Genomic DNA, 16,644 nt, shown 5'->3' with positions numbered 1-16,644 from the left:
TACCGATCATTTTAGTGCACCTTTTGCTGCTGCTTGATCTCAAGGGTGTGCCAGTGTGTGCCCAATATAATCTCGATGATGTCACAGGAGATAACAGGCGGTCAAGAATCAAACAGTACACAAACCAGTTACGAAGTAGCGCACAGTTAGTGCCCCTTGAGCATGCTGTATGGCAAAGGTACAGGAGTACCAATGAGCACCTAGGTATTCCAATCTTAAAACCTCTAAGAGCTCCCTAGGCATTGAAAGTTGGACCAGCGGTTTTAAGTCTTTTAATGCTCTGTGCCGCCAGTGCAGGCTCAAGTTGTAGACAAATGTGTGCCTGCAATCGGGATAACAATTTTTTTGTAATAAGGTGGACAGTCCCTATCTTTGCCTGGTATATCCAATGAGGGTGCACCTTACCAGACTGTGACATGCTCTTGTACTGTAATACGCTCCAAGGTATATTTCCCTTTTAATCGTCTGGCATGTGTGGAGCACATATGTCAAGGTGACAATAACAAATATTCCTTTTTTAGAAAAATGTAACTCCATCCTGGAGTTGTTAAGTTGAAGATAAGCCATATCTAAGCTTGAAATTTCAGTGATGTGAAATGCGGGGTATTTACTCATCCATACAGTTATGAAAAGGCAGCATTATATAAACTTTAAAAGAGGACAAGCAACAGTGGGGAGCCCTGTGTGACTATACAAGTAAGTATGGCTTCATCAAACAGTCAAATCCTGAAACCTGTGGCCAGTAGTTAGTGAAAGATTGTGCTGTGAGGCTGTGATTTACTGCTCCCAGTCGCTTCAGTAATACATAGTTGTGCACCTTGTGGAAAGCAAACAGATTTAATAACCCGTAAGACAGTCGGAGAGGTTTCAGTGTGTTTTAATTGAGTTGAGAATGTTTTTTTTGTTGTTTTTTTTGTATTGTGAGCACTAGTTGCGTTACAAATGAACACAATGGTTGAGTGAAAGTTATTGATGGCTATTGAGGAACCCTAGTAGCTGGGACACTAATAATCTTCAATTGAATTTTGGCCATTGCTAGCAGGTTCTAACACATTATAGGTTCTCTGCTTCTCCTTCTCTGGCATGTTTCACGTCTAGTTTGCTACAACAGCATTTACTGCATTTACCCCTTTGCTCCTTGAATTGAGTAGTTTTCCATTTTGACCACAACTTTTGCTGTGATTTCACCCCCTTTCCTTGCCCCTTTGATACATTTTGCTATTCTGCTCTCTCACAGCCCTTGAATCTCATGATCTTTGATTCCATTGGCTTCTGTGACTACCTTCCCTTACCTGTTTGCTTTTTTAATTCTGGTTTGACTCTACCACCTCCTGCCACTTTGATGCCATCCACGCATCTAACTTCACCATCGTTGTCCCGCAACTCCTGTGTCTTAATCCCCATCACCAATTTGAACTTCTTGGCTACTATCTCTCCTTCTCTTTTCTCCTATTTCATCTCTTGTCAATTGTGACTCCATGCTAGTACCCCATCATTCCTCTGTAATCTGGAACTCCATCTTCCTTAACTATGGATATTGAAAGGCACAGACTTTTTGATAAGAGAGACCTGAGAGCAACAGACATGTGAGAACGAAGACTAGATTCCACCCGGAATCCAACGTGCACCCCACACTATAATGCATGCTTCTGAATGCCAACAGCTCAATAACGCTTTAGCAATTGCAAAATGGAGTTTTCAAAGCGACTGAAGCGGATATGCCCCTGTTCTACCCACAGACTCGTTTTAAGTCTTGGCTTGTGTAGTGCTTTTTCTGTGTTTCTCCAGTGATCACTATGGTTTCTCTATATCTACTTGCCACTCATGATCCACGCTTGTCCACTGGGTGCATCACATTCCCTGCTGTTGTCATCTTTGTGTGTAATGGCTTTCTTTCTCCATAGGCTGGAAGAGGCTTTGGTTTTAGGGCTGCGTTTGGACACTGGAATCACACATGAGGTGAGTTTTCAATGATTGCACTTAACTTAAAAGCATTCCATATGATTTTTGGTGATTAAGCTGGCTTTAGCGACAGAAATTTGTAATAATATTGCCATTGATACTGATAGAGTGGGACGATATTTACCAAGAGATTGACATCACCTTCTGATGCTGTTCTTGCTTGGATTGCCCCACTTTTGCGAAGGTTCTGTCCAACTTGCCTCAAGTAGATGTTTTTGTGCTTCGTGTACTGCCCCATGTGGGTTGCTTTGTAGGGTTTTTTGCATGATACATCCAGAAGGGTTCCCCGTGTTTACTCCTTAAGGACCTGTCTGTTCTGGTCTGTGGAGTGTTCTCTATGGACGCTTGTATGTGCCACTTCATGATATGGTTGTGGGCGAGGGAGTTCCACATGTTTTTTGCAGATGTCTGTGTTACTGCTTGCTGTGATGTCTTGCTATTCTCTTTGCTCCACCATTCAGTTGTGTTCTTCATGATGCCTGATTCCCTATGCTTTAAAAAAAAAAATTCTGTGAAATATTTACTTTTTTGCCCAGTTGCTTACTTTTCTGTCTGCCTCATTCTCCTATGGTTTTTTATCTTCATATTTGTTTAAGTTATGCGTCACCCTTTCTTTCTGTTAGCACTGGCAGGAGCTTGAACCTCCCCTGAGTCTGCATGATGTATTTGATGCCTCTGAACCTGTGACAACTATGATTCAGCAGGGCCTGCTTCAACTGGATGTCAGGTACAGTAGTCACGTAAGGGAGGTGGTACACCTAGTAGATCTTACATTAATTTGAAATGTTTATATTAAGGCTATTATGGGAGTGTATTTTATTAAGCTTTATTGTTCAATTACTTAAAATCGTTACAATATACCATCATTATTAAAAAGAAAAGAGTTAAAATCGCACGCATGTTACTACAAACTGGTAGGGCGTAAAACCATAAAACTAATATCAAAACTGGTTATGAAGTGCAAATGCATTAGACTGAGGAGGGAGGTTTGTCCGAGTCGCTCTTGCTTTCTAGCCGACTGGTTTCTTTTTGTAACTCTATGTTCGAGGCATGTGGGATGCTGAATTAATATCTTAGCATAGATCGCCGCCTAATGTTGGGTCCGGATGTTTGCACCTTGTTGTCCTGAAAGAGTCTTCGAAGTATCACGAGATAGGTGACTCCTCCCCTGGACTACAGTGCGCATGGGCATCCTCTCCATCTTCAGATTGGTTTTTCCGCCATTGGGTTCGCATGCTATTCCTCAACTCCAACTTCGGAACAGAAACTTTTCAACTTTCTAAGGCCAAAAGGCCTTCTACCTCGACGGTATTGTTCTCATTCGGTACGCCCTGACTCGATAATACTTTCCATCTTGATCCGGTCGTCGACGCGGGCTGTTGGGCCTTTTCGATGCCACGTGGGCCTGCTGCCGATTGAAAGGACCCCGTTTACAAAGTGCCCACAATGTCACTCCAAGTTCCCACATACTGATAAACATACAGTATGCAATAAGTGCCTATCACCCGAGCACATCGAGGAAAACGGTTGAGCTTGTGCTCGGTTCCGGTCGAAGAAAACTATCCGGAACCGAAGGGCCGCTAGACAAGAGATGCAGCGGCAGGCACCGGAACCGGAGAACATTTTCGATGACGAACATGACCTCCCAGAAGCGACGGACTCCGACCTAGAAATTGTCACCGTAGAGGACCAGTCGGACTCCGATGACCAGATCACACCGGGGCAAACCGTGAGTACCAAGCCCCCAACCCCGCTTCCATCTCAAGACAAGGCTCCGGTCAAAGCATAGCCTAAAGGCCTTAGCCGAGAATGACAGACTCCTTCAGAGGCCCCGCCTTCCGGCTCGGCTCCGAAGACCAAACCCAAGCCTTCTGATACCCCAGGAACGAGCAAAACTCTTCCCAAAAAGGCCGTCAAACCTAAAAGGGATGTTGAGCCGAAGAAGCTCGTTGATACAAAAAAGGGCGTTGAAACAAAAAGGGTCGTCGATCACAAAAAAACAGTTCACCCGAAAAAGGCAGTTGAGCCGAAAAAGAGTGTCGATCCACAAAACCAGAACACACTAAAAAGCCTGTCGACCCGAAGATGACCGTCGAGTCTACAAAAATCCTCGAGCCGAAAGGGGTCATCGAGCCCAAAAAACACGGTGAACCGAAAAAAGTTATTGAAGCGAAAAAAACGGTCGATCCGAAAGAGGTCGTCGAACCAAAGAAGGTCGCCGAACCAAAAAAGGCAGTACAGACAACAAAAGACGTCGAACAAAAAAGAGTCGTCGAACCGAAAAAGGTCACCGACTCGAAAACAACAGTCGAGCCGAAAAAAGCTCCACAGCCGAAGAACTTTCCCATCCTGATCCAGTGAGCGCAGAACAACCTAAACTGTATATAGACCCTGAAACAGGACACGTAACAGTTTACCAGAGGAAGACAAGACCATTGGACACTGACACTACTTCCCCTGTTCCTCCAAAGAAAAAAGACTTTGGAACATCTCCTTCAAGGCCTTTTACTCCTCCTCCTTTCTTTTCTAACATGCCTTTTGTCACTTACTCTCCTACACATTCAGGTTATGATGAGACCGAAAACATGGGGGAAGATCCTCAGGATGATTTTGTAGAACTGTAAAATTATGAATAATAGTCCATTCGTTGTTGGTATCTTCAAGTGAATTTATTAAAGATAGAAGTTATAGGAATTTAAGTATATAAGTAAGGAACCCCACCAGGAGCAGTCTGTATCTCGCTCAGCCCATAGATCAACTGACTCTGAGCTCACTAACATTCTAATTCATAACATTCTAACAGACACATAAGTAGGCTGAGCATTACATTACATTATCTCTCTTTTTATCATGATAAAAGGAGAAATTGAGATAGGAAGATAAATTAGTGAATGGAGGAAACAATGAAGAAGACTGGAAAATTAATTAAGAGGTGCTGAAGGCACTAAAGACAACTCAATGAGAAGATAATGTAGTGAATATTTTTATAATGATAAAAGGAGAAACTGAGATGAAAAGATAGAATAGTGAATGGAGGAAATAATGAAGAAGACTGGAAAAATAATTAAGAGGGACTGAAGGCACTAAAGACAACTCAATCACCCATCTCCCTTTTTCTAAAAACAAACAACCAAAGTACTCCCACAACACGAACAGGAAGCGACTCAGGTACAAAGATCATGAAAGCTGGCCGGGCTAACATGAAATAATACAAGAGTACAATCTGAAAAGAAAACATGACACCGTATAAACACCACATAAGTAGAAGTGGGGACACACCATGAAACAATATACACACAAAATGTTAAACGCATTAAATAGATGAGGACACGCCAAATATGTAGATGTGACACACCATAAAACAGTATGAAAAATTAGGTGGGGACACACCACTCAGATGAGGACACACCACATAAGTAGATGTGGGGATACACCATGATGTGGGGAACACACCATAAAAACAATATAACACACAAAGAAACGTGTGTATCAGTATGAATGTGTGTTAAACTTTTTAAATAGATGGGGACACATCACACATAAGTAGATGTGGGGACGTACCATTAAAACAGTACAATATGTGTATAAATTGCAATACATGAAATGTACCTGAGGAGCTTAGAAGCTTGTACCAGTGGAGCTTAAAAGCTTGGTGTGGTTAAGAGTATAAAGACGAATGCATTTGCATTTCTAAATGACCACACTTAATAAATACCATCAACTTAAAGAAAAGTGTACAGTCAAATACATTTGAATTTTAAACAACCTGAGGAGCTTAAAAGCTTGTACCTGTGGAGCTTAAAAGTTTGGTGAGGTTAATAGTACACAGACGAATGCATTTGCATTTCTAAAGAACCACATGTAATAAATACTATCAATTTAAAGAACAGTGCGTAGTCGAATGCATATGCATTTGCATTTCAAAAAACTTGAGGAGCTTAAAAGCTTGTATCAGTGGAGCTTAAAAGCTTGGTGTGGTTAACAGTACACAGACGAATGCATTTGTATTTCTAAAGGACCACACGTAATAAATACTATCAATTTAAAGAACAGTGCACACTTAATCAATATCATCAATTTAAAGAACAGTGCACAGTTAAATGCATTTGCATTTTTAAGGGACTACAAGTAATAACCTATAAGCTTTAAGAACAGTGCTGGATGAATGTATTTGCATTAGTGCGAAGGAGAATGCATTTGCATTTCTAGAAACCACAACTAATAAACCATAAATGTTAAGAAAAGTGCACAGACGAATGCATTTGCATTGGTGTGGTGAAAATCACAGAAGAGAATGCATTTGCATTTTTCCCTTTTTTTATTTTATTTAACAGTAAAACAGTAGTACAACATTGTTGTATTTTAACTTTTTAAACGCCGTAAAAGTTAAATCATTGAAAACTTATTATTAATGTAACTGTAAATAAATAATAGTAGAAATATTATAGCAGAGAAAAGTGATATCATCTGCATACTATAAAACTTCTTGGTAAAGGTAACACTCTACGGAACTTTCGACGTCTGCATTATCAATCTCTAATTCACATAAGCATATAAATTCATCATTGAAGTGCAATGATGGAAAATAACCATTAGGTGGCAGTGTTGTGTCAAATAAAAGTACTGTACTTTCATAAACAGCAGATCGACGTGATGAGTTTCCAAAGAAAACGACTTCAGTACCTGTGGAAGATCTGCGCTCCAATTTTTGTGAGGACACATGCCGAGAATGTGTGGAATGCAAGTCTGGAGCAACAGTGACAGTGTGCCTATAGCTGCGATGAAAATGCTTAACTGCATTGGAAAAGACTAAAACAAAGCGTGCCTATCGCTGTAGTGAATGCTGACAGGCAATAGGCAAATTAATAACAAAGCGTGCCCATCGCTGTAAAGAAAACTGAAATTTCAGTTTGGCAGATGGACTGTAGACCATGGGTACTCACAAACTTTCTCTCGGGGACCAAATTTACAGTGTGGTTTGTGGCCGAGGGCCGCACCGGTGGGGGCGGGGTCAGTGGGGGAAGGGGCGGGGCTAGAGCAACAAAAAAAACCTGTGACCATGAGGTTGAACGCATGCCCATGCAGCGGACGCCTATGCCACTGAGCCAACAGACCCTGCATACACACATCCCTCGCTCTCTCTCCCTCCCTCTCTCTCCCTCCCTCTCTCTATCTCCCTCCCTCTCTCTCTCTCTCCCTCCCTCTCTCTCTCCCCCTCCCTCTCTCTGTCTATCTCCCTCACTCTCTCTGTCTCTCTCTCTCCCTCCCTCCCTCTCTCGCTGTCTCCCCCGTCTCACTCACTCTGTCTCCCTCTCTTTCTCTCTGTCTCCCTCTCTTTCTCTGCCTCCCTCTCTTTCTCTCTGTCTCCCTCTTTCTCTGTCTCCCTCTCTTTCTCTGTCTCCCTCTCTCTCTCTCTCTCTCTCTCTCTCTATCACTGTCTGTCTCTGCCTCAAACTGTTTCTCTCTGCCCCAGTCTCTATCTGCCCCTGTCTCTATCTGTCTCTGCCTCTATCTGTCTCTGTCTCTATCTGTCTCACCTCACCTGGCTCTCACTCCCTTCTGCCCTATGTCACCTCAACCCCCCTTAGTCCCTGCTGTCCTCTGTCACCCTCTGCCATCTCACCCAGCCCTCACTCCCTGATGCCCTTCGTCACCTCCCCCCTCTCCCCCCCTCAGTCCCTGCTGTCCTCTGTCACCCTCTGCCATCTCACCTGGCTCTCACTCCCTGCTGCCCTTCGTCACCCGCACCACAATATCCGATTATTTTAGCATCTTTTTAGCAGTTAAAGTGGCAATGCAGGGAATAGGATTTATTGTCTTTAATTCTGGCAGGCAGCAATTTGCATTCAGCACTCATACATATAGAAAGAAGCTGAGGAAAAAAGGGCAGAAAAGGCAGACCAATTTGAAGGAATGGAATAAAGGTTAGTAAGTTCACCATTCGAAAGAAGCAATGCTATTTAAATTGTAGCAATATTATGTAAAATGTTGTCATGCCACAGACGCGATTTCTCAGATGTCAATATTTGAAAGATTAACCAGTCCCGGGGATACATTAAGCCACTGTAGGCAGCTGCCTGGCCGCTTGAAACTGCAAGTTGGCGCCAGATTGCATGGCAAAGGGAGTACCCAAACGCAAAATCTTATTTTGCCCGTGCTTCGAAAAAATTCCTGCTGTGAAGTTGAGATTAATTAACTATAAAAGCCATCAGTAAAAGTTCCGTGCAAAGGCACCGAGCATAGTCACAATTTCTTTATGCTAATGTCAATATGTTTAGCAAAAGGGGCACAGACCACCCCAACCCCCCCCTCCCCCCTCAGTACCTGCTGTCCTCTGTCACCTCACTGCGCGTCAGCCCGGGATGAGACAGCTTCCCCTGCACGAACACAGCCGCACCCAGTACTTAACAGGTCTTTAAAAGACCATTTACATGTTAATGAGGCTTTGTCCACCTCTTCTTAGTGCCCCTGCAGATGCCCTCTGAATATCGCTCGAATCGCCTGGCCCGTCTCTCCGAGTCCGTGCTGTTGCAATCAGTGGTGTTTGCTGGCACTTTCAAAAATAAAAATAACACAGGTATGCTGTCTGTAAGGTCCGCGGGCCGCCAAGGAAGGCTTGCCGGGCCGCTGCCGGCCCGCGGGCCGTACTTTGAGTACCCGTGCTGTAGACTGTACATGAGACGATGAGTCGATCATAATGATGGCACGTCGACGTCAACGTGGGAGATACCGGGAGGCTCTCGTCAACAGCGTGCTCTCCAATGACACAAACAGCAGACTGACGTCATAGAGGAGGATGACGGTGACACTGGAAGCAGGTGAGGTGGCATGCGCTGAGTGCGTGCGCTCAGTAAGAAGCTCGAGCGGGATTTGAATGTGGCAAGGCGGTTAAACAGTCAAGTGGTAGGCCACAATGAAAGGTTGTTGAAAATGACCAAAAATCAAAGCAAAATGTCACTGCAATGTGCCGCGCCAGCACGGGTGCGAAAACAAACAAAAGAGAGCACTGAAATAAACGCTTCAAACACGATGGGCTCACCTGCGGTGCGGTACATACAGGAACTGTACCCCACCTTCAAGTCCAATACAAGACTTGTGGACTGTAGGCTGTCAGGAAAGAGTAAAATGTAAGTTTTAAAATTAAGAAAATGCTCACAGTAAACGCCGGATACACTGCTGCTGAGGTAACTGTAAATCTCCCTTCTCCACGAGACAGAGCAGGTCACTGAGAGCACATGTATGTGTAGATCAGTCGAGGAGAAAGCGGAAAACAAACTCTTGTCCTCCTGTCACTCGTTTAAAATTTCCTTCCCCGATCTGGGTTCTGTGTAATCTGCTCTGCAACAGGAACTCGTCCTCATACTCCGTTCAAGTAATGAAACGCTTGTTTCAGCAGGGATTCATAAGGTGGCAGGACAAGTAGAAGGAAAACCGAGCAGAGACTGGCACATCTGATGTGAAGGGCGACCGGTGGGAGGTCACTAGTGGGGTTCTCAGTGCCAATCGTTTGAGTTGCTTAGAAGGTTTTCTTTGTTTCAAAGTTTCTTGTCTTTTATTTTTTTTAATCATAGCTTCTTTCCATTCTGTTTCGTTTTTCTTTTTAAAGTCTCTTGTAATTGACACGGAGGTTCGTTTAAAAACGTCGCCACATGTAAAATCGTCGCCAGATGTAAAATTATGAATAATAGTCCATTCGTTGTTGGTATCTTCAAGTGAATTTATTAAAGATAGAAGTTATAGGAATTTAAGTATATAAGTAAGGAACCCCACCAGGAGCAGTCTGTATCTCGCTCAGCCCGTAGATCAACTGACTCTGAGCTCACTAACATTCTAATTCATAACATTCTAACAGACACATAAGTAGGCTGAGCATTACATTACAAGAACCCAAGGATCAGGTTGTACAGGATAACACATGGGATGACCAGAACGATCCTTATGATACATACGAGCCACAACCCATCCCTGACACCTCTACATATCCTACAAAGCCGTCGCCTACTGACGACACCATTGTTTTTAACCAACTAGTGGATAGGGCAGCTAAATATCATGGTGTAGACATGCACACTGACCCAATAGAAGAGGATTTCCTATTTGACACTTTTCCAACTTCAGAAAAAAGTGTACGTACACTTCCTATGTTAAAAGGGGTACTAAAACAAACACCAGACATATTTAAAGACCCAGCCAGAGCGCGTGTCCTAAATGCCAGAATTGAGAAAAAGTATAAATCAGACCCTACAGGCCCTGCTTATATTAAGTCACAGTTGCCATTAGACCCACTAGTTGTATCAAACGCTTGAAAGCGAGCTAATTCACAAACGACAGGAGATGCTCCCCCTCCTGACAAGGAGTCAAAGATATTAGAAGCCTCAGGCAAAAGAGTGGCCTCCCAGGCAGCAAATACCTGGAGAATTGCCAACACACAAGCTCTATTAGCACGCTACGATAGAGCACATTATTACCAACTGGAGGGTTTATTACAACACCTGCCAGAACCTTTTAAAGCTAACGACCTAATACAGGAAGGCAAATTTATCACAAACGCTTCCATTAAATGTGCACTTGACGCAGCTGACACAGCAGCCAGGTCCATCAACACTAGCGTATTACTACGCCGGCATGCGTGGCTACGCATTTCCAGCTTTAAGAATGAAGTGCAATCAACCATCCTCAACCAGCCAGTTAACCAAGATTTCTTGTTTGGCCCTGCAGTAGATATGATCTTAGAAAAGATGAAAAAAGATACTGATACTGCTAAGTCTATGGGCGCACTTCAGTTTCAACAATCCAGAAGTTCCTTTCGTCGCTCCTCCTTCAGAGGCTCAGGGAGAGGCAACATATCCCAAACTTCCTCTACATTCAAAAGTAATACCCAGAGCACTTTTAATAAAGGCACTAACAGAGGAGGTTATAGGGGCAATAATAACAAGGGCAGAGGACAGGGGCGGCAACAACACCAGAGCCTCCACTAAACAGTGACTTGTTCACACTCCCTCCAGACCACTCAACACCAGTCGGAGGCAGACTAACTCAATTCCTACCAGTCTGGAACGCCATTACCAGAGACAGGTGGATGAGACAAATTATCCAGTATGGTTACTGCCTGTAACTCACTTTTACTCCACCCAACATGCCACCCAAACACCGTCCAATGTCCAAAGAACACATCACGCTGTTACAAGAGGTCACATCCATGCCAGAAAAGGGAGCCATAGAGCCAGTCCCTTTTCAACATCAGGGAACAGGAGTATACTCTCTATACTTCCTAATTCCCAAAAAAGACTGATCCCTCAGACCGATACTGTACCTCAGACCTCTGAACCAATACATACTCTCAGAGCATTTCCATATGATCACTCTACAACAAGTACTCCCGTTACTCCAGCAAGGCGACTTCCTTGCTACATTAGACCTCAAAGATGTATATTTTCACATACCTATACATCCAGCTCACAGGAAATATCTCAGGTTCACAATAGGTCACCATGACCAATTCAAAGTTCTCCCCTTCGGGGTAACCACAGCACCAAGGGTTTTTACAAAGTGCCTAGCAGTAGTAGCAGCACACCTCAGAAGGCAACGTGTTTCCATACCTGGACGATTGGCTCATAAAAGCCAAATCATACGCACAGTGTGCAAACCATACGTCTCAGAAAATCCAGCTGCTGCACAGTCTGGGATTTTCCATGAATTACCCAAAATCACATCTGCAGCCATCCCACATACAACAATATCTGGGAGCAACAATAGTGGCAAAGGCATATCCAAATCCAGCCAGGATAGCCAACATACAGACTCTCATTCAAAGATTTCGGCCACAACACTCCTTGCCAGCTCGAGTGTTCATGCAGCTTATAGGCATGATGGCCTCCTGCATATTCATCATCCCTCATACCCGACTTCAAATGCGTCCATTGCAGGAATGCCTAGCACGGCAGTGGAACCAAGCTCAAGGACAACTAAAAGACCTAGTGTTGGTAGACAGTCGCACTTACAACTCCCTGCAGTGGTGAAACCCACAAAACCTTTCCAAGGGGCGGACGCATCATTGACAGGTTGGGGAGCCCACCTACTTCAATACACAGTCCAAGGGCTCTGGACAGTCAAGCAAAAGACACTGCATATAAACCACTTAGAGTTGCTAGCAGTATTTCTAGCAATGATTGCCTTCCAGAAATACTTGTACAACAAGGCTGTGTTAATCCGGACGGACAACATGACAGCCATGTACTACATCCAGAAACAAGGAGGGACACACTCTCCGCAGCTGTCTCACCTAGCACAGAGCATATGGAGGTGGGCAATTCCCAAAAATATTTTTCTCCTCGCAGAACACCTACCAGGGAAAGACAATCAAATAGCAGATCTACTAAGCAGACACAGCCAACAGATACACGAATGGGAGATTCACCCTCAAGTTCTCCAACCATTCTTCCAAAAATGGGGGCATCCAGAGACAGATCTGTTTGCCAGAAAAGAAAACTCAAAATGCCAGTCCTTTGCCACCAGGTTCCCACACCCGTTGTCACAAGGCAATGAGATATGGATGAACTGGTCTGGCAGATTTGCGTACGCTTTTCCACCAACCCCACTGATTCCATTAGTGGCACGCAAACTAAGGCAACAGTCACTCACAATGATCCTGGTTGCTCCCACATGGGCAAGAGAGCCATGGTACACGACGCTCCTAGAACTCTCAGTAGTTCCCTATCAAAGACTGCGCTTGTCGCCACAGCTATTAACTCAGAACCATGGAGAAATCAGGCACCCAGATCCCAATCAGATGAACCTAGCGATCTGGCTCCTGAAGTCTTAGAGTTCGGATATCTTAACTTGCCTCCAGACTGTATGAACATTATCAAGGAAGCAAGGCGCCCAACTACTAGAGCATGCTACGCAGCTAAATGGAAAAGATTTGTAATTTATTGCAATAATAACCAAATCCATCCAAAACCTAATCTGTTACTTGTTAAATCTTCAAAGATGCAATCTGGCATACTCTTCCATAAGGCTACACCTTGCTGCTATAGCAGCATATCTCCAAAACAGACAACATGTGTCCCTGTTCAGAATACCACCTATCAAAGCTTTTATGGAAGGACTTAAAAGAATTATCCCTCCAAAACATCCACCTTCGCCAATTTGGAAATTAAACGTAGTACTTACCAGACTTATGGGGCCACCTTCCGAACCACTCCATTCATGTGAATTACAATTCTTAACACAACATGGAAGGTGGCATTTTTGATTGCCATTACCTCCCTCAGGCGAGTGAGTGATCTACAGGCACTAACCATTCAGGAACCTTTCATGCAAATACACCGCAATAAGGTAGTGCTTCGTACTAACCCTAAGTTTATGCCAAAAGTTATATCCACCTTCTATATCAATCAGTCAATAGAATTGCCAGTTTTCTTCCAAAACCCGCAGTCAGTGGCTAAAAGAGCCCTACACACACTAGATGTAAGAAGGGCTCTGCTATATTACGTTGACCGAACTAAACCATTCAGGAAGACAAAGCAACTTTTTTTTGCTTTTTCTCCACAACATAAGGGTAATCCCATTTCAAAAACAGGAATAGCCAGATGGTTAGTTAAATGCATTCAAATATGCTATCAAAAGGCTAAGCGCACTCTAACAGTCCCCCCAAAAGCCCACTCAACGCGCAAAATGGGGGCATCCATGGCTTTCCTAGGAAATATTCCCCAAGAAGACATATGTAGGGCGGCTACATGGTCTACCATACACACTTTCACTAAACACTGCTGTGTGGACGTGCAAGCAAAGCAGCAAGCTTCTGTAGGCCGGGCTGTCCTTAAAACTCTTTTTCAAACTGCTGCAGCTGGTACAGATGACCACCGCTAGAGGTGATACTGCTATACAGTCTATACTAAGTTATGAATTCAGCAGCCCACATGCCTCGAACGGAAAATGCTACTTACCAGTATGCATCTGTTCTTGGCATGTGGGGCTGCTGACATTCATATTGCCCACCCTCCTCCATGGTGCCCGTCACAGCTGCAGTAATCTTTTCTACATACATTTACATGTTCATCTCTTACTTTTCTATACTCCATCTTTGCCACAATGGCGAAAAACAATCTGAAGATGGAGAGGATGCCCATGCGCACTGTAGTCCAGGGGAGGAGTCACCTATCTCGTGATACTTCGAAGACTCTTCCAGGACAACAAGGTGCAAACATCCGGACCCAACACTAGGCGGCGATCGATGCTAAGATATGAATGTCAGCAGCCCTACATACCAAGAACAGATGCATACTGGTAAGTAGCATTTTCCTTTCAGTGTACTGCGGGAGTGGTATCTTGAAGAGTGGGAACGATAGTGGATGTTTAGGTGTTGGACTAAGATGGGTGGCTTGTTTGATTTATTTGGAATCCTTGTTGGTAAGGAGTTGTTCCTAGTGTGATCACGTCCCTTGTGTTCTGCTGCAATATGTTCCTGCAGCATCCTGTCACTATTTTTTCCAATGTCATGGTGTGTTTGTGTTTATCGTTAGGTGCTCTGCAGTATTCCTGCATGGATAACATTCTATGTGGCATATTGTGAATAAAACATTGTACAAATCTTGACATGTCTTGGCCCAAAAGCAGTAGGTGACAACATCAGGATGCTGCTGCACCTAAGACACACCATGTAGTAGTAGTGCATGTGAAAGCCATTTGCTATGTGGATGCCTTTCTGATTTCAGTAACCTCGGTCTAGCTTTAACTGCCTACCCAGGATCTCAGGATCTGTAGTGCCTTGCATCTTAATGGTGCTCTGAGGTTTTGCAATGTAGTGTGTGTATATAAGGTGTGCCTCAAGATGGAGACGAAGGCCTGAAAAAGAGGCATCCATGTCTCTTCCTATGCAGCTACAAAAAAGTAGTCTTAAAGAGTGTCACTTTGTTCTTCTTTTGTAGGATGGTCAGGATACTGTAAAGTCATTTGTATGTTGTACTTGTCTGAACTATGCACAGATGTAATTTGTGTGTCTTTAATCTTTGCTTTCTATTTACTGTGTGGCCATGAATATACCTGTGCTATTTAGCTAAGAATGGGAGTGGATTGTCTCTAGACAGAAGCAAAGCCACTGCACACATGCACTCAACCCAACTTTGTGCCTCAGGCACCTGGGGAAGGAAGAGACTGTGCAAGACATTGCTATATTGGATTACTACTACAAGGGAGCAGCACGTTGTTTGATGACTAGAGAACATCAGTTTATTGACATTCCAAATAAAGTATGTAACATAGGCAGATCTGTACATTCTCATGTAAAATAAGCCTCAGTACAGTCCTTAAGCCTCAGTACAGTCCTTTCTGTTGCATCCTCTAGTCTTGTGCACTCAGGAGGTTTGTGTCCTACAGTTTGCAAAACCTGTGTTCACTGTTCTGGTGTGTCTGGAGGTCCCTTTCCAAGTCCTTATGTAAGAATTTGAGACCAGTTGCCACATGGCATGTTAGCTGACTATATAACGTATGATCTAAAAGGCACAAGAAGGAACAACAGTAGTTGGCCTGTGTGCACGAAGGACATTCTTGCACAACACACATGCCTGACTTTTACGGTTTTTGACATGGAAACAAGGTGGGTGCACAGTATAAGTGAACTGATAAATGGGTTTTTAGACACAGAAGTCTGACACCACCTAAAGTATATGGTAAAGAACAGTTTGCTGCCAACCCTTATTTACTGTTAACCTTACTGCACATCTGGGGAGGAGTATAACATCTACCAAGAGGACTTCATTGCTGGACTGCCTATAGCCTTTTTTAGATTACACATAGTATGATAGGTGCAGGGTACTTTGCACTCCTCTCTAGCCAGTGACATTGCTGGCATTTACAACTCAAGAGTTGTTGTGTGCATATATCTATTGGCTTTTGGCAAATAACAGGGTATGTATTGCAAAGCCGATGAGAGCGGACGCGAGCTGAGGAGCTCTGACCGCTTCTTCCCCGTAATTAAATATCCTGAGCCCCGAATAGCCCTGGGAAGGTGGATTCCTAGACTGGGGGACTCCCGATATTCTTAAGGCGTGGCAGTGAGTCCTGTTTGTCCACATGGCTGCTGAACGAGAAGAAGAAACCGGAGTTTGCTGGCTGATGTGGAGCGGCGGCAAGATGGTGCCCATGCTGTGAATGGCAGAGCACAGCGATCACGACTCGCCGACGGAGCAGTAAAGCTCACTTGCGAGACCCATCCCGCCGAGCCGTGAGCTTTGAGGACTTGGCGGTGTGAGAGCGCCGCAGTCCTGAGTATCTCTGCACGACTGCAGAGTGGCGAATACGAGCTATCGGGAGTGACCGCAAAATGGCACACGCACCTCCAGTCCTCCAATGGTATGAAAAGCCTGATGTAGTTGTGAGGTGCCCCTCCTTCCCTGCGGAGCTCCGGAACTCAGCGGCTAGTGGTGAGTGCCTGGAGATTGCAACGCCGTTTGTGCAGTGCTAGAGCTGCCTGCAACAGCCCGCCTGCGCTTGGTGGCTGTGGTTGGGAGACCTTGCGGGGACGTCACCGGCTAGAGAGGAGCTCACGCGGGGGCAGCTGAGCGCTGCTAGACCAGGATGTCAGTGGGAGCGACCAGAGACAGGGAGCCTTTCTTTGCCAGCATCGCTGATGTGGGAACACTGCAGGGAGAACTAACCCGTAAAACTGCAAGGAGGCAATCA

General features: G+C 44.4%; 1 protein-coding gene across 3 annotated transcripts in view; it reads left to right on the top strand.

Moving 5' to 3' along the window:
- Nucleotides 1-16,644, top strand: part of RSAD1 (radical S-adenosyl methionine domain containing 1) — a 151,276-nt gene that overhangs the window by 105,709 nt on the left and 28,923 nt on the right. For all 3 annotated transcript variants that reach the window (XM_078654455.1, XM_078654456.1, XM_078654454.1), the window contains 2 exons: nt 1,905-1,959; nt 2,586-2,689. In XM_078654455.1, coding sequence (XP_078510581.1) covers nt 1,905-1,959; nt 2,586-2,689 — 159 coding nt within the window. The remainder of the gene's footprint in view (nt 1-1,904; nt 1,960-2,585; nt 2,690-16,644) is intronic.

Source organism: Lissotriton helveticus, chromosome 7 (assembly GCF_964261635.1).
Source record: "Lissotriton helveticus chromosome 7, aLisHel1.1, whole genome shotgun sequence".
NCBI lineage: Eukaryota > Metazoa > Chordata > Amphibia > Caudata > Salamandridae > Lissotriton > Lissotriton helveticus.
The sequence above is the reverse complement of the archived record's forward strand: the minus strand, read 5'-3'. Positions and strand labels throughout refer to the sequence as shown.